Here is a 20,431-nt window from a genome sequence, read left to right as displayed (position 1 = left end):
GGCTTTTCAATTGAAAGGAAAGTGGCCAGCCAATCACTGCTCATCCTCCTCACTCAGGGTTTTGCCTATGACTCATTTCGTGGCTGAAGAGTTGTTTCTTATGAGGAATCTGTTACATTCTTCTGATCATCTTCATTGCTCTTTAGGATCCTTTGTCCAATTATATTTCTTTTGAGAGGAGGGGAAGGAACTGCACAGTCTTGAAGACATGGGTACACAAGAGCATGTGTTCTAATGATATTCTCTCACCTCAAATTCAGATTGCTTTTCTGACCTCTAGTGTGTATTGTGAGTCATGGAACTATCTATAATAATCCTCAAATTTCAGTTTGAATGAATTATGATCAGATAATAGGGACCTTAAAGGTCCTCTAGTTCCAATCCCTGTGCCGTGAGCAGGGGCACCTTCCACTGGATCAGGTAGCTCAAAGCCCCGTCCAAACCAACCCTGACACTTCCAGGGAGGAGACATCCACAGCTTCTCAGGACAACTTGTTCCAGTGCTTTACCTCCCTCACAGTAAATTTCTTCCTAATATCTAATCTGAGTTTATCCTTCTTCAGTTCAGATCAGTACTGTATTTAATTTGTGAATTTATGAATTGTCTTTTTATTCTACACTCATCTGCAATGAATTTCATCTGCCATTTTTACTGCACAGTCATAGAACCATAGAATCAACCAGGTTGGAAGAGACCTTCAAGATCATCCAGTCCAACCTATCATCCAGTCCAGGTTGCTCAAGGCTCCATCCAGCTTGGCCTTCAACACTGCCAGGCTTGGAGCTTTCACAGCTTCTCCAGGCTCCTTGTACAATACTTTCCTGACTTCTCTTTTCTCTACTATCCTCAGATACTGTTGCAGAGTTTGTCCATTTCATGGTTTATCCTTTTCCCCAGGTTGCTTATAAATATATTGGACAAAGAAGATCCAGCTCAGACTTCCACAAAACTTAACTGTGCAAGTTGATCATTTAATGCTATATGCTATTCTTCATCTTCCAACTTCTTATTCTTCTATGCCAAGGACTTCTCTCTTATGACTGCTTTATTTCCATAATAACCTTGTGTGAGGTTCTTTTCAGAAGCCTTTGGAAAACTAAACAGACTGTATCAGCCCAAGTTTCTTAGCCACATGCTGCTAATTTCTTCAGATAACTCTACTGAAGTTGTGGGGCAGGATGTCCCTTTGTAAAAGTCATGTTGAGGAATTTACTGGAAAAGAGTTGGGTCTTTTTGTCTGTCTTTTCTATAACCTCCACTACTGATGCCAATTTCAGACAGCTCATCTGATAATGTCCCCTATAAAAAGGCTCCTGATATTACAAACATCCAGTTCCTTTCACAGAGAGCACAGATACAAGGAATTCACTTGGCTTTTATACTGACCACTTCTAGACATATACCATAAATTAAATGCAGTCAAATCTAGATGCAAGCCAAAGCCACCAAACACAAAGATCAGAAATCAGGAGTTCTGGTGCAAGCTGATCTGCAAGGACTCATAGGTTGGACTTGATCTCTAAGACCTTTTCCAACTGATTAGTTCTGTGATTCTGTGACTCAATAGTTGGGCTCTGGAGAATTGAGGTACAGAGGCTTCCAATTCCAGCTTAAGACTACCTCTGAAGGTAGGTAAATCTAGGACTGAATGAACAGAGTATGTCCACTCCTGACCTGCCCTAGTTCAGAATGCATTGTAAAGATGTGAGTAAGTTACACTGGAAAAAAGCTGATTCTTCATCTCTTGCCTTTCTATAATACCTTAGGCTACCAAGCTATCTGAAGTAATTGGGTTTGATGGAAACACTATGGATGGAATACTATGGGCTGTCTGGAACTGAAATGAGGCTGGATGAGGCTCCGGCTAGCCTGACCTAGGGCAGGGCGTCCCTGCCCATGGCAGGGGAGTTGGAACTGGATGATCCTTGTGGTCCCTTCCAACCTGACTGTTTCTATGATTCTATGAAATATTTTGAGCCCCAGGCAGTTTTTTAGAAATGTGGTATTCTTTTTTTTCACTTGCTGAAGTAATTCCAAATTTAGACAGTAAGAATGCTAATGGCATGATCCAAACATACCCAGTTTCTGGACAAGTCAGTCTGTGAACTTCTCAGCACTTTCAGCCTTTAAGCAAAAGGGAACTATTTGCATACTGCTATAACTACAATCCAATACTTTAAAGTACTCCACAGGTATAAGCTAGATAATTTTAAAAGGAAATATACCAATGAACAGGCTGTATTTGAGCATATATGAAGTTGATTAGAAACATAATTAAATGTCTCTTATTATATTACAAACTTTGCTGTTTTCTCTACTCACTGATAAGTGTTTTTGCAGTCTACATTCCCATGTATCACATCATACCATATCTCACACCATATAATATCATATTATACCTGGTAATCTGGTAAGGAATTGCCTTCTATTATTTTTATAAAGCTTACCAGTGCTGAATGCAGCAACAGCATGAATACTTCATGGCTGTCTTGTAAACATGCATGTAAACTTGTTTAGGTCACTGTAGATATACTCCACACAGATAGAATTTGGTTTAGTCAATATAGGTATGTTACTCACTTCTCATTAATCTGTATGTAGGGATCCTCACATCGTACTGGGTCTAAACATTTATACTCTCCTGGGATATTGAAACATGTTTGCTGTGGAGTGCAGGTGAAGTTTCTGGTTTCACATTCGTTGATATCTTAAACACAAGAAAAAAAAGACCAGCTAAAGCAGAGAAATGTGTGTAGGACACCACTCTTTCAAACTGGTTTCCATCTTAAAGAATTGCCCCAAAATTCATAATGCTCTTGTACCATGAGATGTGACCTTTTGATAACTGCCCCTTCTTTAAAGTTCAGTTTTTACTCCATTCATTTCTGCTTATTGGAGTGCTCCCATATGCTAAGTGCTGCAAAAATAGAGAAGAAACTGGGTGTTCAAGCTTTCTCAACATAAAGAATAGGAGACCTAAAGAGAGATGTGCATAAGAGAGGAGAACATCTGAGGTCTCTCCTATGTAGCTATTTCTTAATCAGTAAAGCCTTACACCAACACACCAATTCATCTCAGTGGAACTATTCATGTGATGACATTCTTACCAGAGTAGCATCATTGACCCCCATGAGCATTTCACTGTGCAATGCCAAGACCAAGCATCTCAATTCTTTAAACCCTCTTCCCAGACACAGGATGTATTTTTTTTGTCCCATTGAGTTTTAAGCAGTATGGGAATGTTCTTACCTTGGCAGCTTCTGCTATCATCAAGCAAGTTATAGCCTGAAGGACAGGTACAGTAGTAAGAGCCAGGCCCATTCACACATTCGTGCTGGCAGAGGAACTCTGAGAAGCTGCATTCATCCATATCTGCAGTGGTAAAATAAATTTTAGTGTCTTTGGCTTCACAGTCAAACAAGCAGCCCTAGAGGCAGGTGCCCATCACCCCACTGGAAGCTGGCACCCTCCAGCTCCCTAGAGCTCTGAAGCAACCTGGCAAAATGTTCACAGTTAAACATTTTTGTCCTAAGGAAATCAAAGCTACTGCTGAACACAATGCTTGGCCTGTATTTATTTTTTAATACCTATCACCAGTTGGCCATGTTTTCAGTTCTGTTTTATGTCAGAGATAGAGCTATTCTAACAACAAAGCTACAACTGTAATTTGAAAGGAGAGACTTGGCAGTGGTTTTCTTTTATTTTTTCCCCCCTTTTTCTTCTGGAGAGCAAACTTCCCTTTCCCAGGGCCACATGGGTCCCAACAGAACTGCAGCAGCCAGCCCCAGCTGTTTTATGTTTCTTAGTCTCTAGTTAGTTACTTCCAAGGCATTCCAGCAAGACTAAAGAGCTCATCACAGCTTGGGTCAGACCTACTGGAAGGCCCAGCCATCTCTCAGATACCCAGGAAGCTAAACTGTCTGTCAGATCTGTGATTGAAAGAAGAAATTGTGCTCTTTTCCCTGTGTACTCATGAATTGGTCAGTTGTTGTATTCTGCAGAACTATGCTCAAGCAAGACAGATGAACTTCAGAGCTGCACACAGAGGCATGGCTGTCTGAGCCATGCAAAGGCACTAGACTCATCAAGGCTGCATTTAATCATTTCCTTATTTCCCTGTTCGGGGGAAGAAAGAAACAAAGCCTCAGCCAGGAACTCCCAAGTTCTTATTCCCAGCTCTGACATGTTGACTCTCTTAGGCAAAGCCCTTTTACTCTTCAGACTGAATTTCCCTTTCTTCTAAATTGGGCTCAGTCCATTTATACACTTCTGGTGTTTTGTGCAGATGGATTGGAAAGTATTTGAAGTCCAAATATGTTAAAGTAGCTTTATGTCCACAACCATATCATCAAAAGTGAGATAAAATGAAATCATCTGCATCATCCTGTTATTATGTGACTTGCCCCAGTGAGTTCACTGTGAAAAAAAACACTCTCCTAACAAAACATGAACTGAGACCTGACTCCATAAAGGGGCTGAGATATCACCCACACCCCTGAGGGGTCCTAGCCCAAACTCCAGCACATTGGATTCATATACCTGTGCTCAGCTGCAGTCAAGTGCTGGAGGACCTTAAATCCCCAAATAACCTACATTTCTACTGCTGATCCCACACAGGACAGACACACCTTTACTGTTCCTGAACAGTTCTGTCATTCTGCTGACTATCTGCAGAGAACAAGATGGTAGAGAAAGTATATATGAAAGCCCTCTGAAATTAAAAAACAATGCTGATGCTGGGAAAGCCAGTTTGAAATCTCTGCCTCTCTCCTTGAATTGGGGCAGGGATTCTATGAAACAATCCAGCAGTTGTAGAAGTACATATGAATCCTGGGTGTCTTATAGCAGAGTCCTCCTAAACTCCTAGAGAAAGATGCTCATCCAGAGAGATGTCATGTGCTTTGACAAGCATTTTCTTGCACAGAATTGTCAAGAAAAGGTTTTGTGATCTAAATCTGGGTGGTGGAAATTCTCTTTTGCTCTCAGACATGAATGAAGCTCAAGCATCATCCCTTATGTTGCCATCTTGTACTGTCAATGTTTACATGGCATTGCAGTGAACTTAACTGGCCCCCAACTGCCCATAAAATGGTGCAGGAGTCTAACTTAGAACTCTGTTAGAAAGTGGAAAATATAAGTTAGATGTTACAGCTCTAAATTTTAAATGTGTAAGACTCTTTAGAGGTTTAAGTTTCTGTTCTTTCCCTTGTAATAAAGAGGTTTATAGGGAAAACAGCTTTGGAAACACTAATCTATACTCATAGTGCATATCTCATGTCTTCTCTCTCAGAAACAGCATGTTACATCTGTTTACTGTAAATGAAAAAATAACTATTTTCCAGTGCACTTTTCCTTCCAAAAATACTGGCTGCATTATCTGGCTGTGGGACCATTAAACACAGAAAGAAGTTATGCCTTCAATTAAAGTATAATGCAGCAAAATGAAACACAACAAGAAGAGAGGAAAAACTACAGTGACACAAGCACTGTTTCTTCTACTGCATGCTCAACACATTAGCTATAGTTGTACTAAGAGCAGTACAGGGGGAACCAGGGAAAGTTTCAGGCAGAAGTGTACAGTTGTAAGAGCAAGAGGAATATGGGCTGCCCAGGGAGGTGGTGGAGTCACCATCCCTGGAGGTTTTCAAGGAAAGACTGGATGAGGCACTTAGTAACATGGTCTATTTGACTGGATAGGGCTGGGGGATAGGTTGGACTGGATGATCTTGGAGGTCTCTTCCAACCTGGTTGATTCTATGATTCTACATACATTCAATAGATAAATGGAAAAGTGTTTGATGTAAAATGCTACTTTAATCATGGAAGAATGCTCTAGGACTACCCCTACTTTACTTGCTCTAATAAAGCTTCCTGTTCAGCAGTACAAAGCATTTTCTCATGCTTTGCTGCTATTTTGGAGCTTTTTAATATTTAGCTTATTTCTTTAAAACCATTTACAGCTCTTCTCCATTGTGCTTTTCTGAGTATTTCCTGTGTGCTTTAACTGGAAAGAAGATCATACAAGTTGCAGCTATCCTGCTGCTAACTACGAAGCAAGGCAAAAATCTTCTAAAAAAGCATGTACAAAACAATACATAGGGAAAAAAAAAAAGAAGAAGACTTAATGGAATTAAAGAAACCAAATCAAGAAATAACTCAAGACAGTTACCACTGCAATTAACTCCATCAGCTTCCAGTTCATAGCCAGGTTCACAGCGGCAGAGGAAAGAGCCGTAGGTATTGACGCAGGTCTGAGTGCAAGGGTTTTCACTTGTGCATTCATTCACATCTATGGGAAACCAATGCCCAATGCATCAGTGAGTTCTCCCCAAGCTCTATTTGCAATTCATCACTCTAAAGCATTTCAAAGAGATTAGCTGTACAGTCTGGATGATTTGTTCTGAGAAAGTATAACCAAGTCGGTATTGTTTATTGGGATTCAGGAGGATGCCTGGATATAGCATGTTGGAAACACAACGTGCATAGAAATGAAGCATTTTGGGAATGTCTTCAATCAGAAGAATAGCATGGAAGATAGCAAAGAAATATTATTACAAATACATCTGTCTTTATCCTGCAATTTTAGAACTATTGAACTGATACTGTCAAAACAGAGCTAAGAAAAAAAATGTAGCAGGATATTCCTGAGGAAGACAACGCAATAAGGAACAGTCCCTCCTGGAAACCTAGGGCCAAGATAAAACAAACAAAAAATCTCTTTTTAGGTTATTAGCAGCTTCTGGACATCATTGACAAATATCATTTCCAGCAACATGTGGGAAGGTGCTCCCTGCTTAGTTAGGGAGAAAGCTTTAAGAAGAGATTAGGTTGACTTTGAGTTAGAACATCACAGCAAAAAGTGGTCTAATGTTCAGGACCCTAATCTGAAACTTGAGAGACTCAGATCTTATTTGCTGATCTGACAGAGTTTCCCTGTCTCAGGTGGGTCACACACCCTCAGACTTTAACAGTAAATTCAGAGCCTAAACTCTTGCAAATTTTGGTAAATTGAGTAACTTTATATTTTAGGGGGCCTTGGATCTGGTCATTTTGCATCCGTGCTATGAAACTACAGAAACACCTCAGGCAGACAATCCTATGAACGTTTTCAAAAGTAGGGTTAGGAAAGTCACTTGTATTGCAGGAACTAAGCAAGTCTTAAGGGTGTTGCTGGCTTTGGACCATGGTTTACTGTATACAGTACCTTGGCATGATCTTCCATCATCATTAAGGGTAAAGCCTGGGTTGCACGTACAGGAATAGGAACCGGGCACATTGGCACACAGCTGCTGGCAGTAGCCATAGCGACATTCATCTATATCTATAGATGGGAAAGAGAAAAAGTAGTGTGGGCTGTGTTTTCAAATGCAGGTACAAAGCAGCAAACACAACGAGTTAACAGTACAGATAACACAGAAGTCATTCATCCTGCTTGTTATGGATCTAACTGCCAGACTTTCAGGTGTGCAGATCCACAGTTATAGGTTATAATACCTCTCTCTACCCAGCAGAATGAAGTAATGTATTTTTGCCTGCAGCTGACATCTGTCAGTATGTCCTACAAACTGATTGTCACTGCTGTATTCTTCATCTTAATGTGATGCCATCAGGAAACCCAAAGTCAGTTCCTTTAAGCAGCTACCTTGAGGGAGGTGGTGGAGGCACCGTCCCTGGAGGTCTTCAAGAAAACCCTGGATGAGGCACTTGGTGCCATGGTCTAGTTGACTGGATAGGGCTGGGTGCTAGGTTGGACTGGATGATCTTGGAGGTCTCTTCCAACCTGGTTGATCCTATGATTCTATGATACCTGATAGCTGACTCAGCTCATCAGCTTAAGGACAGCCAATGCTGCAGCAGAGTTTTGTCAGAATCAAGATAGGAGCCTTTTTAACCTCCACACATATCAAAACTACTCACTAGAAAACCACTTTTATTGCTACTTTTTTTTTGTTTCTTCTTCTTCTAGACTTTTTCTATAAAATCCTTTCTTCCCCCAAATATTAATATTCACATTTTGTATGAATTTTGAACTGACAAATTATAGATTTGAAAATGCAAACAGTAAATTAATACCCAAATAGCATTTGGGGCTGACTTGCAGCATTAGCACTATGTGCATCTGACTTTTGTAAGCACAAGAAAATGCTCTAAGATACATATGATGTCTAGAAGAATTTTGCTTCTGTACTGGGAACTGGAGTAGTTATCTATTCCAAGTCTTTGCATTTCCTCTGGTATCCACTGGATTTTGACCTACTACTCTCAAAGCTCTGAAGCTGAGTTTGTGCAGTAGAAAACCAAGAGTATTATCTCTAGTCGGTTTGCCACAAGGAGCAAGACAAGAAGGCATGGATTTGATGAAATGACCCCCACCATAGATTCCAACACAAGAAAATCAAAATGACAGGATTCTCCCTGTGGTTCACATGTATGCATATATTCCAGCAGTCCACTATTTGTTAGCCAAATGGACTGCTTCCTGTTTTAGTGTTAAATATTCAGAACGTGTTGAAAACCTGAATTCTTGAGTGATTTGAACATTTACACAGTGTGGTAATACCATAAGAACAATACTGTTGCAGATCTGCTGTATGAGTGGCTACATCCTGCAATTCAAATTTATGTTCTTGGCCCCATTGTGGCAGTTTTAGCATAGAAAGTCTCAGGAAACCATTCTGAAAATGTCCAAAGTCTTGGAAATCCTCTCTGTAAAATAACAAGGACACTGACTCTCGTTTTAACCCTCGGAACCTTTTATTTCCCACTGCATTCTAAATATCAAGATAACCTAAAGGCCAGAGTCAGCTTTGGTATGTACATCAGCAGTAGGCCTGCACCAAACACTGAATGAAAGTGACATGAGTTGTAAATACATTAATACCTTATTTCATTAACACAAGATCATCCAGTCCAACCTAGCACCCAGCCCTAGCCAGTCAACCAGACCATGGCACTAAGTGTCACTGCATCCAGGCTTTTCTTGAACACCTCCAGGGACGGTGCCTCCACCACCTCCCTGGGCAGCCCATTCCAATGCCAATCACTCTCTCTGGCAAGAACTTCCTCCTAACATCCAGCCTAGACTTTCCCTGGCACAACTTCAGACTGTGTCCCCTTGTTCTATTGCTGGTTGCCTGGCAGAAGAGGCCAACCCCACCTGGCTACAATGTCCCTTCAGGTAGCTGTAGACAGCAATGAGGTCACCCCTGAGCCTGGTTGATTCTATGATTCTATGACTCAATACATTACTCTAAATATATGCTTTGCCTTTCCAGGACTGTTATCTCAGGAGTACTACATTTTGAGGATAAGGACTTGCACAGGGCTTCTTGTGGGTAGGTTGTGTAGGTATTGCTGTACTGGCTCCTCCTATATAAACTCTGCTGGGATAATTACAACAGATAGAAGTGCAGCTTTTCTGATCTGTGGTTTACTAACAATGCATCAAAAGAGCCTGTCTCTAAAACCCAGCCCAGTCAGCCCTCTGATTACAGTAAATAATCATTTACTGCTTTATGCCAGCAAAAATAATTTCTCCAAGACTAGTGGAAAGCAGGGAAAATGGAGACTTTTTTGATACTTAATGTAAAAAAATATAGCAACTCTAATTTGCTTTTTGGTCTTTGCATTGCCTCTGTAATAATACACCCACTTAACTGGGCAACCCTGGGATGTTATTGCCTCTCTTAAAGAGCATAAGCAGATACTTGAGTCCATTGACCAGTGCACCTCATCCCCATCCTATCACATATGCCTCTACAAATCCCAGCACAAGATTTTTTTTCTCTAAAGAGGATTCTCAGATATTAAGGAAGACTTAGGGGGATTGGAGGTTTGGGAGGTTGGAACTAGATGATCTTTGAGGTCCCTTCAACCTAAACCATTCTATGATTCTATATGTCAGGGGAACTACAAAATAGTAACTCTGCAAAGTGACCCATAGTGATCCACAGACCCAGCTTGTGTGAGGCTCAGGTCTGTACCGGCCAGGTGAGTACACAGCAGCTATTTGCAGTAGTTGGGAAAGCAGCTGTGAGTCAGTCCTTCACTGCAATTGGTGCTTGGGAGAAGAAAGTTGGAAAGTAACTGTAGAGGCTACAGGCATGAATGGGCAAGGAAGCCCTATCCTCTTTCCAGTAGAGGTGTTGTGACAGGATGGTCCAGCTCTGCAGAGCTGGCACCAAGCAGCCTGCACTGAGAGGACAAAAACAATAATCATCAAGCTCTGAAAAAAAAACAAAACAACACAAAACAAAACAAAACCCAACCCAAATGTGTATCCTATCTCCTAGGTCCTATCTGCATACCTAGAATTAACATCTGCTTCATTATCCCATGGGCACATCAAGTGAAAGGAATGCGCTGGAGAACAGGGGAGCTGGAAGGTTTCCCTGTGCTGTTTGTTGAGGGATGTTGGGGTTTTTTGTTTGTTTTGTTCTGTTTTTTTTTTCACCAGGGCTGAGCTAAAAAGAAGAAAGGGACAATGCTGCAATAAAAGGATAAAACTGAAATGCAGCTGCTTAGAAGCTGATAAAATGATACATTTTTTTCTCGCCCCCAAGCAAAAGGGTTATTTGGAGCTAGGGATTTACCCACCTGTTTCATGGTATCAAATACTGATCCCTTTGGGTCCACACTGTCACAGTGTGGGAACGACAGGCTTGTTTGGGAATAGATCTTCTTGTGACTGTTCTTACATAAAAGGGAATCCATTGGACTGGGAATATGAAAATCCTGTATGTTAAATGTCTGTGAGTCATGTGGCATTTACATCTACATTTTCATTCTGTAAGAGCTTCTCTCTGCCAGGCATACCAATGGCACTTACAAGGATGAAAGTCAGTTTCCATGTAGCCAAAGGTTTGACCATGTGCTTGACAAAGACGCTAAGTGACATTGCAGCTATTCACATCCACACGTACAAGATGCCCAAATAATATGTCACATGAGTTTTTTACCTAAACATTGGCCTTCTAACAGCCAGTAGCCTTCAGTGCAGGAACAGGTATAGCCCCCTTCGGTATTTATGCAAATCTGGGTGGGATTACACTGGTGAGAATCTGAAGCACATTCATCCACATCTGTAACACAGAAACACAACAAGAAAATGTTAGAAATGGCAACAACAAAACATTGTTCATACCGTACAGGAACTTCCATCCACAAAGTGTACACCAGCCCTGTGTGAGGAACCAAGATGAGGGCATCGAGTCAGTCATCAGCAAGTTTGCAGATGACACCAAGCTGGGACAGATGTGATTGAGTTGGAAGGCAGAAGGGCTCTGCAGCGGGACCTTGACCGACTGGACAGATGGGCAGAGTCCAATGGGATGGCATTCAATAGCTCCAAGTGCAGGGTGCTGCACTTTGGCCACAACAACCCCATGCAGAGATACAGGCTGGGGTCAGAGTGGCTGGAGAGCAGCCAGACAGAGAGGGGTCTGGGGGTGCTGATTGATACCCACCTGAACAGGAGCCAGCAGTGTGCCCAGGTGGCCAAGAGAGCCAATGGCATCGTGGCCTGCATCAAGAATGGTGTGGTCAGCAGGAGCAGAGAGGTCATTCTGCCCCTGTACTCTGCACTGGTTAGACCACACCTTGAGTACTGTGTTCAGTTCTGGGCCCCCCAGTTTAGAAGGGACACTGAGATGCTTGAGCGTGTCCAGAGAAGGGCGACGAGGCTGGTGAGAGGCCTTGAGCACAGCCCTACGAGGAGAGGCTGAGGGAGCTGGGGTTGTTTAGCCTGGAGAAGAGGAGGCTCAGGGGAGATCTCATTGCTGTCTACAACTACCTGAGGGGAGGTTGTAGCCAGGAGGAGGTTGCTCTCTTCTCTCAGGTGGCCAGCACCAGAACAAGAGGACACAGCCTCAGGCTGCGCCAGGGGAGATTTAGGCTTGAGGTGAGGAGAAAGTTCTTCACTGAGAGAGTCATTGGACACTGGAATGGGCTGCCCGGGGAGGTGGTGGAGTCGCTGTCCCTGGGGCTGTTCAAGGCAGGATTGGACGTGGCACTTGGTGCCATGGTCTAGCCTTGAGCTCTGTGGTAAAGGGTTGGACTTGATGATCTGTGAGGTCTCTTCCAACCTTGGTCATACTGTGATACTGTGAAAGTCTAGTGGAGTAGAAAGAATAACCATAAGCTGAAGCAAAATTCATAAAAATAAGTGTCTGAGGACAGTGAGAACTGAGTGTGCTCATGGAATGTCTCCCTTTTGCAGATGCTCCAGCGTTTTTCAGAGCTCCTCAAGAAAGGGATCATATTACCTCAAGTTTTATATTATTTCCAGGTTTGCTTTGCCACTGAACTGGGATTTCTGTGCACAGAGCAGTGTTCAGCCCTAAGGAATGGCTGCTGAAAGGGCAATAAAAGCCCTCAGTGAAGTAGGAGATGAGCAGGAGTTTGAGAGATATACGAACAAAACTCAGACATACAAAAAAAATTACTTCCTACCATCACCGACGTAGACTACCTCACTATAATTTCTCTTACAGAAGGTTCAAGCAAAATCAACCTTTACCTGACAGAATAAAAAAGGGTATGTTTTCCTGGAATCAATTTCCTGACAATAAAAGTATTTTTATTTATGTATTTTTAAGCACTATCCATATTGTTTTTAGCATATTGGGGTTTTTATTACAGCCCTTAGGGTGTTTGAGTTGTGGGCTTTTAATTTATTTATCTATTTTTTTGCAAAGAAGGTGAATAGCATTCCTACATTTATGTAAGCCAGGACCCTGGAACCTAACTGATGAAAAATGCCTCTCCAAGTCAGAAGTTCAGTTTGAATCCCTCCTTGCTCAATCTCTTCCCTGATGTTTCTGGCGCTGAGGTTGCCTCTAGATGTCAGAAATGGGAATATCAAAAGATAAATAGTGTCATTTTTTCAACCAGCTCAGATATCTCTGTTTTATTTATTGATACCAAAATTATTTTTTCAATTCCATCATACTGTGCACTGGCCTTTGCTGAAGTAATATGTCATCCAGGCAATGCTCTCTTGATCCCCTCCTGATTCTTATTAACCCAGACTACGTTGGGTCATGACTGAAGTATCTCACACTGGGCTGGAGCAAGACACAACAACCCCATGCAGAGATACAGGCTGGGGTCGGAGTGGCTGGAGAGCAGCCAGACAGAGAGGGATCTGGGGGTGCTGATGGATACCCATCTGAACGGGAGCCAGCAGTGTGCCCAAGTGGCCAAGAGAGCCAGTGGCATCCTGGCCTGCATCAGGAATAGTGTGGTCAGCAGGAGCAGGGAGGTCATTCTGCCCCTGTACTCTCCACTGGTTAGACCACACCTTGAGTACTGTGTTCAGTTCTGGGCCCCCCAGTTTAGGAGGGACATTGAGATGCTTGAGCGTGTCCAGAGAAGGGCGATGAGGCTGGTGAGAGGCCTTGAGCACAGCCCTACGAGGAGAGGCTGAGGGAGATGGGATTGGTTAGCCTGGAGAAGAGGAGGCTCAGGGGTGACCTTATTGCTGTCTACAACTACCTGAGGGGAGGTTGTGGCCAGGAGGAGGTTGCTCTCTTCTCTCAGGTGGCCAGCACCAGAACAAGAGGACACAGCCTCAGGCTGCACCAGGGGAAATTTAGGCTCAAGGTGAGGAGAAAGTTCTTCACTGAGAGAGTCATTGGACACTGGAATGGGCTGCCCGGGGAGGTGGTGGAGTCGCCGTCCCTGGGGCTGTTCAAGGCAGGATTGGACGTGGCACTTGGTGCCATGGTCTAGCCTTGAGCTCTGTGGTAAAGGGTTGGACTTGATGATCTGTGAGGTCTCTTCCAACCCTGATGATACTGTGAAGCAGCAGAGGGCAGGAATTATGGCTCAGTATCTGTCCCTGAGGCACCCTGTAGAGCCAGGCAGCTGTAAAATTCCAACAGTCATGAAATAACTGATCTAGTCTGCCACAGCAGCATGTTTAACATTTTCACATATATAAATAAAGAACTCAATACATGTCATATATATGGAGAGAGTCTAGAGTTCCTGCCAACATCTGTAGCAGAGCAATTTATGGTAAGCCAAAGCTGGTAAGATAACAAGAACAGCACAATTAGAGCTAATTAACTCTGTCTGAAATTGATTCCCACATGTTTTTTGGCAAAACAGTCAAGGAAGTGGGAAAAGTGTAAGATAAGAAGTCTAGACTATATAGGTACATAAATACGTTGTTCAGTTCAGCCTTCACTTCTGCAGTCAGGCTATGGATTCTGGATCCTCCCATCATACAGCATATCACACATAATTAGTAGCATTTCAACAGAGATTTTATCTGACCATAAATTTAATAGGAATGGCATTAATGCTTTCTAGATGAAAACGCTCTCTATTTGTCATGTTTGCTTATTGTTTTAGGAGCGAGACCTTGGGACATGGCCAATTCTGCTGTTTCTAACCTATCATGAGCTTTAAAAAAGGACAGTTTAATTTTCCATGCTCCCTGCTTCCAGGAATATTGATAGATGAAGCATGATGCAAACATACTGTGGGTCAGGGTCTTACCGCTTCCTATGGTAGAAATGCTGTTTGAAGGCTATAGATCCTCAAGTCTTCTGTAGTGCACCTTTCTTGCAGGGGTATAGCATGCATCCTCAACAAAAGCAACAAGTGGCTACAGGATCAGTTTTGTTCACAAGTTGTCTTTGTAGAAGTTGCATGAGCAGCAGTACAATCATTCCAGGAAGGGAAGACATTGATTCTCTTTTGTTTGCTAACTACCAAGCAGATTTCTTTGCTGACTCCCAGTCTTCAACTTTTGTGGTGGTATTTGAGGCATATTTCCACAAGAACACAACATTTTTACAACAAAGGCTACCTGTGGGGTTTCTGATGTCCTTTGAGAAGCTAATCCAGCTGAAGCTGCCTCTTCAGAATGCTGTCTCCCTGCATTTTACACCAAATAATGCTTCAATAACACTATTAACAAAGTTTTATGCAACCAACAGGACTACTCAATAAAAGGACAGCACATGTGGCCAATAGATCCCTGAGATGCAGTTTTCTGAAGACTAGGAGTGTCTCATGTTCAGAGTAACTCGTGTTGACAGCCTTCACCACAGAAAGAAATACCACAATGTGTTGTCTGAGTCCCAAAATAAAGTCTGACCAGAATAGAAGTGTTACTAAAGTGAAGCAAGCTACTAAGAAACACTAGAAACACCACTGCCTCCATTCAGGGTGTTAATGATTGTGATATTTCATAGAATCATAGAATCATAGAATCAAGCAAGTCAAGAGACCTCCAAGATCATCCAGTCCAACCTAGCACCCAGCCCTATCCAGTCAACTAGACCATGGCACCGAGTGCCTCATCCAGTCTCTTCTTGAACACCTCCAGGGACGGTGCCTCCACCACCTCCCTGGGCAGCCTATTCCAATGCCAATCACTCTCTCTGGCAAGAACTTCCTCCTAACATCCAGCCTATGCTTTCCCCGGCACAACCTGAGACTGTGTCCCCTTTTTCTGTTGCTGCTTGCTTGGCAGAAGATCCCAAGCCCACCTGGCTGCAGCCTCCCTTCAAGTAGCTGTAGACAGCAATGAGGTCACCCCTGAGCCTCCTCTTCTCCAGGCTGCACACCCCAGCTCCCTCAGCCTCTCCTCATAGGGTTTGTGTTCCAGCTTTGTCGCCCTTCTCTGGACACACTCCAGCATTTGATGATTTCAGTGTCAATACCATAAAAGTATCAGATGATGCCATCCATCACTGATATCCAAGGGTAGTTTTCATCATACATAACCTGCTTTTAGTATCTTTCCCTGCCAAGATCCTTAGAAAACATTACCTGCATCCCAAAAGCAATTACAGGTTTTACTAACAGCTAGTGGTGTTGAATGCCTCTGCTGTGCTTGTGGCTAGATTACTCAGCATATGGCTACAAGAACTGCCATCAGATGAGCTAGGAAGCAAGTATAGACTGGGTCTGTTGTCAGTGCAAGCAGACAAAAGTATGTGGCAGTTACTATGCAGGATGGAAACAGTCACAGCTGCAGTGATCACACTGTGGCTTATGTGCTGAGAATTTAACCTATGGGAACTTGTCCTTGCTCTTCATCTTCCTGTTTGAAAAAGATGGAGATAAAATCTCCGTTGTAGTCCAGCCTCCCTCACTGTTTACCTTCTACATCTATTCATGGTGGAACATGTCCTCTTGTATACAGAGCTAGTTTGGAATTAGTCCATTTTCATGTGAAGCTTTCCAATCCCAATACAAATCAAACTGTATTGGGAGGCCCTGCAGTGTCCCACTGGCAGAAGTTCAGTTAGAAGTCCAAACCAAAATTAAAATTTTACTTGAACCAGAAACAATTCACTTTATTACTTCCCAACTTAATACTGAGCAATGTCATGGTCCATCTAGACCACCGTTCTCTGCCTCCAAATAAATACCATCTAGAATGTACACACAGCCTCATGACTTGAAGCCTCAAGTTTTAAAGATCCTTGGTTTACTGAGTGAATGAGAGAATAGGTAGGTTGTAACTCCCTATACATGTCAGGAAGCCCTTGCTGTAAGAGTCTGAGCACGAATCACAGTATCACCAAGGTTGGAAGAGACCTCACAGATCATCAAGTCCAACCCTTTACCACAGAGCTCAAGGCTAGACCATGGCACCAAGTGCCACGTCCAATCCTGCCTTGAACAGCTCCAGGGATGGCGACTCCACCACCTCCCCGGGCAGCCCATTCCAGTGTCCAATGACTCTCTCAGTGAAGAACTTTCTCCTCACCTCAAGCCTAAATTTCCCCTGGCGTAGCTTGAGGCTGTGCCAGAATTAATCACATTCCTCTGTCTTAGCTCTGTGTGCCTACCTTAAAAAAATATGACTGTGGTGGTTTGATGTAGCGAACCTGTGGCGCGCTGTTCTATTTACTTGACATTTGGACAAAGGCGAGGTGGCTGGGGCAATGGTGTTTCATTTGGGGAGTGGAAGGGTGGAGAAAGTGAGGTTTCATATTTCTGGTTGACTTTTGTTGGATGTGCTGATGATTTGTTTTTAGTGGTACAGCTTGTATTTTTAATGGATGGCAGGGTGCCTGGTGGCTGGACAGATATTATTTACAATGTCAAAATATATAAATGAACTCATTGTATTTAACATGCAAATTACTGGCTCTGTGTTTTATTACCTGTAAAAGCCAGCAGAAATCTTCATGGATTCTTTAGAATTTACACAGTATACACAGTATCACCAGGGTTGGAAGAGACCTCATAGATCATCAAGTCCAACCCTTTACCACAGAGCTCAAGGCTAGACCATGGCACCAAGTGCCACATCCAATCCTGCCTTGAACAGCTCCAGGGACAGTGACTCCACCACCTCCCCGGGCAGCCCTTTCCAGTGTCCAATCACTCTCTCAGTGAAGAACTTTCTCCTCAACTCGAGCCTAAATTTCTCCTGGCATAGCTTGAGGCTGTTTGTGCTGGCCACCTGAGAGAAGAGAGCAACCTCCCCCTGGCTACAGCCACCCCTCAGGTAGTTACAGACAGCAATAAGGTCTCCCCTGAGCCTCCTCTTCTCCAGGCTAAACAATCCCAGCTCCCTCAGCCTCTCCTCGTAGGGCTGTGCTCAAGGCCTCTCACCAGCCTCGTCGCCCTTCTCTGGACACACTCAAGCATCTCAATGTCCCTCCTAAACTGGGGGGCCCAGAACTGAACACAGTACTCAAGGTGTGGTCTAACCAGTGGAGAGTACAGGGGCAGAATGACCTCCCTGCTCCTGCTGGCCACACCATTCCTGATGCAGGCCAGGATGACATGATAGAACCATGAACGAAAAACTTAATTCATTGCCCATCAACTTAATAAAAAAGAGATAAATTAAAAGCTATGGATTAAAAAGAAAACAAACAACAACAAAAAAGTGTGGCAGCATATTAATATAGTCAGAATCAAAATTCAGGTGTCAAACTGCAGCACAATGACACATCTCACCAGGTAGGCTAATACTTATTAGAAGTCTTAGTGATCTTTTATAATGGCTCACGTCCACAAAGAACACAAAATGAGGCCACTCTCATTTGCATCAATAATATTGCAGGGAACTACAGCATAAGAAGAAAAACAATACTCTAATCCACTGAATCAGGACTAGATATAGTCAATATTGCTCAAACAAAAGAGGCTAAAATTAGGAGAGGAGATCAGTAATCTCAAGAGAGAACCATATATGTTGAGCCATTCTGTGAGTGTCTACAGGATCTTGAGGATCTGTTTTTTGGTCTGCTGCTTCCCACAGTTGAAATAAAATGCAGAGGAACATAAGATGGTGAAATTGAGAGCTAAAAATTGAAGAGAACTCTAACTTCAAAGGAATTTGCTAGGTGTGGTGGGCTCACCTGCAAGTGCATTTCAAGACAGACAAATGCACAGACAAATGCAAGATCACATATGAAGAGTGAAAACTGCTGGTCATGAAAATAAGTTTGAGGCTAGCTAGAATGTTTTGGTGAGAAGGACAAATCATAGGCTGTGAAATCAAAACAAGAGTGATGTCCACTTCCTTCATAGGCTTACTGAGATGTATAAAAACATAGATAACACATTTGGCACCACTCTCACTTGGGCTGCTGGCTGAGCTGCATCTCTCCAACCTCACCCTCCGTTTTGGGCTAATCCACTTTGCTTCCTAACCTCCTGGCTGAACCTCCATTCTTTCTTGGGACTGGGGTAAGGTTGAGAGGGGTAGGGAGAAGGTGAAGGGGCGGTTGATAGCCCCTCCTGGGGACTCAGGTTTCTGGGAGGGCTGTTGCGTTTCTGTATTACCTTTTATTTTGCATATTTTCTGTCTGTAACTATATATACTGTAAATATCTGCTTGTATATTGTGCTAGCTGTAAATATAAGCTTCATTCATATTTCCAGAGCCAGCTGAGTCTAGTCTGGGTGATTTCTAAAGTGTGGGAGGCGGGGAACACCCAAACCATCACATCCAACAGACGAGAAGGAGCAGAGGTTCTTAAGAACTGGAAGCATCTGACCAGTGGAAGGTGATGTTCAAAACTGCATTGAAAAGTACAGAAGAAAATAAAGTCCTTAAGATCAGCTGATCAGTTCAGAAGCAGTATCAGAGTCCTTCAGAAAAAAAATATATTTTCTTGACTAAAAGCTACTTAAATAGAAGTGAAACAAATATATTGTGAGCTATGATTACATACCACATGACAGAGTAAATACATGTGGAGAATTTAACAAAGAAGCTCTTTTTCAAGGAGATGATTTGCACCTGTCACTAGAGGAACATGGGAGACTCTTGCCTTGTTATGTCCATCCAATGGTGCTGAAAATGGTCGGACCTATGACTCCATAAGTGTGGCATATGCTCAGGGTGTTGTGACTGTCCTACTCCCTCCATGACAGTACCTTTCCATGATAGCTGTCAGTATGACAATGCCCCTAGTAGAGAAGTATCATGAAAGGAAGTGGACTTACTATCTCTGAGCTAGAACCACATTCTTGGAGACTTTGGCTTTTAGAAGAGAAACTTTGCTTGGACTCTGTACTCAAGAGGAAAGCCAATGTGGACAGCAGATTTCCAAGACAATATGCTTTTGGCAATGTGTGCTGTTTTACAGATGGACTGTTACATTTTGTTCTATTTGGAACATATTTAGCATGCATGATTTCCTTTCTTAAGTAATGAATTCTGATAATCATGCCACAAATTTCTGTGGGTCACAGTAGTAGCTGTGTCTGTGTTTCCTTCTTCTGATCAGCCATTGACAAAAGTAGGTATGTTTTATGTGAGAGCCATTAGCACCACCAGATTCAACATAGTAAGGTTGAAAATTGATTTGACATCTGTCAGAGCATAGATCCTGCAGACTGAAAAAAGTATGCTTGGAAAGTCTTCTTCCTCCTTCTACTAGGAGGTGTGGGTAATTTTGGAGTCCTACTTCTTTATTTTAGTCCAGCTGTGGTACCATCATAATCTCAGGAGCAAAGTTCTTGCAGAGGCTCAAGGCTGCAAGCTTATTCCAGAATCTCTGCTCAAACGCTGAAGCTTGTTCAGCCATTTATAACCCTTGGTGTTCCATTTTAAAATAGCACCAAGATTAGATGTCTGTCTTTTATAGGAATAATTGCAGGCCAGGACTAAACATCCAAGCTCAGTAACATGGGTATCGGTTCCAAGATGACTTGGAACAGAGCACTTCCCCAAACTTCTCCCCATTCCTTATTTGGACACTGAGAAATAATTTCCTCAGTAGTAGATTTTTACTCAGTGAAATCACATGTTTTCTCAAAACTTTTTTTTTCCCCTCAAGATAATTACATTTGATAAGACAAGGGGAGAAACAACAATGCCACATTCCTAAAGTGCAGACTGAAGCCAAATTCAAACTGCTGCTGTGTGGGGTCAGTGGGTTTTTTTTTAGGGATGACTGACCCTGCTGAGCCTGAACATAGTCCAAGATCAACTCTCTA

At 42.7% G+C, this 20,431-nt stretch overlaps 1 protein-coding gene across 1 annotated transcript in view; it reads right to left on the bottom strand.

Annotated features, from left to right (window-relative positions):
- Positions 1–20,431, bottom strand: part of FBLN5 (fibulin 5) — a 54,940-nt gene that overhangs the window by 6,331 nt on the left and 28,178 nt on the right. Inside the window, exons 5-9 of the mRNA XM_064153128.1 lie at positions 10,960–11,082; positions 7,206–7,322; positions 6,171–6,290; positions 3,251–3,373; positions 2,582–2,708 (exon numbers count right to left, since the gene is read on the bottom strand). Coding sequence (XP_064009198.1) covers positions 2,582–2,708; positions 3,251–3,373; positions 6,171–6,290; positions 7,206–7,322; positions 10,960–11,082 — 610 coding nt within the window. The remainder of the gene's footprint in view (positions 1–2,581; positions 2,709–3,250; positions 3,374–6,170; positions 6,291–7,205; positions 7,323–10,959; positions 11,083–20,431) is intronic.

The sequence above is a fragment of the Pogoniulus pusillus genome, chromosome 1 (genome assembly GCF_015220805.1).
Source record: "Pogoniulus pusillus isolate bPogPus1 chromosome 1, bPogPus1.pri, whole genome shotgun sequence".
NCBI classification, from domain to species: domain Eukaryota; kingdom Metazoa; phylum Chordata; class Aves; order Piciformes; family Lybiidae; genus Pogoniulus; species Pogoniulus pusillus.
Note: the sequence above shows the minus strand (reverse complement) of the source record. Positions and strands in the feature narration are given on the sequence as shown.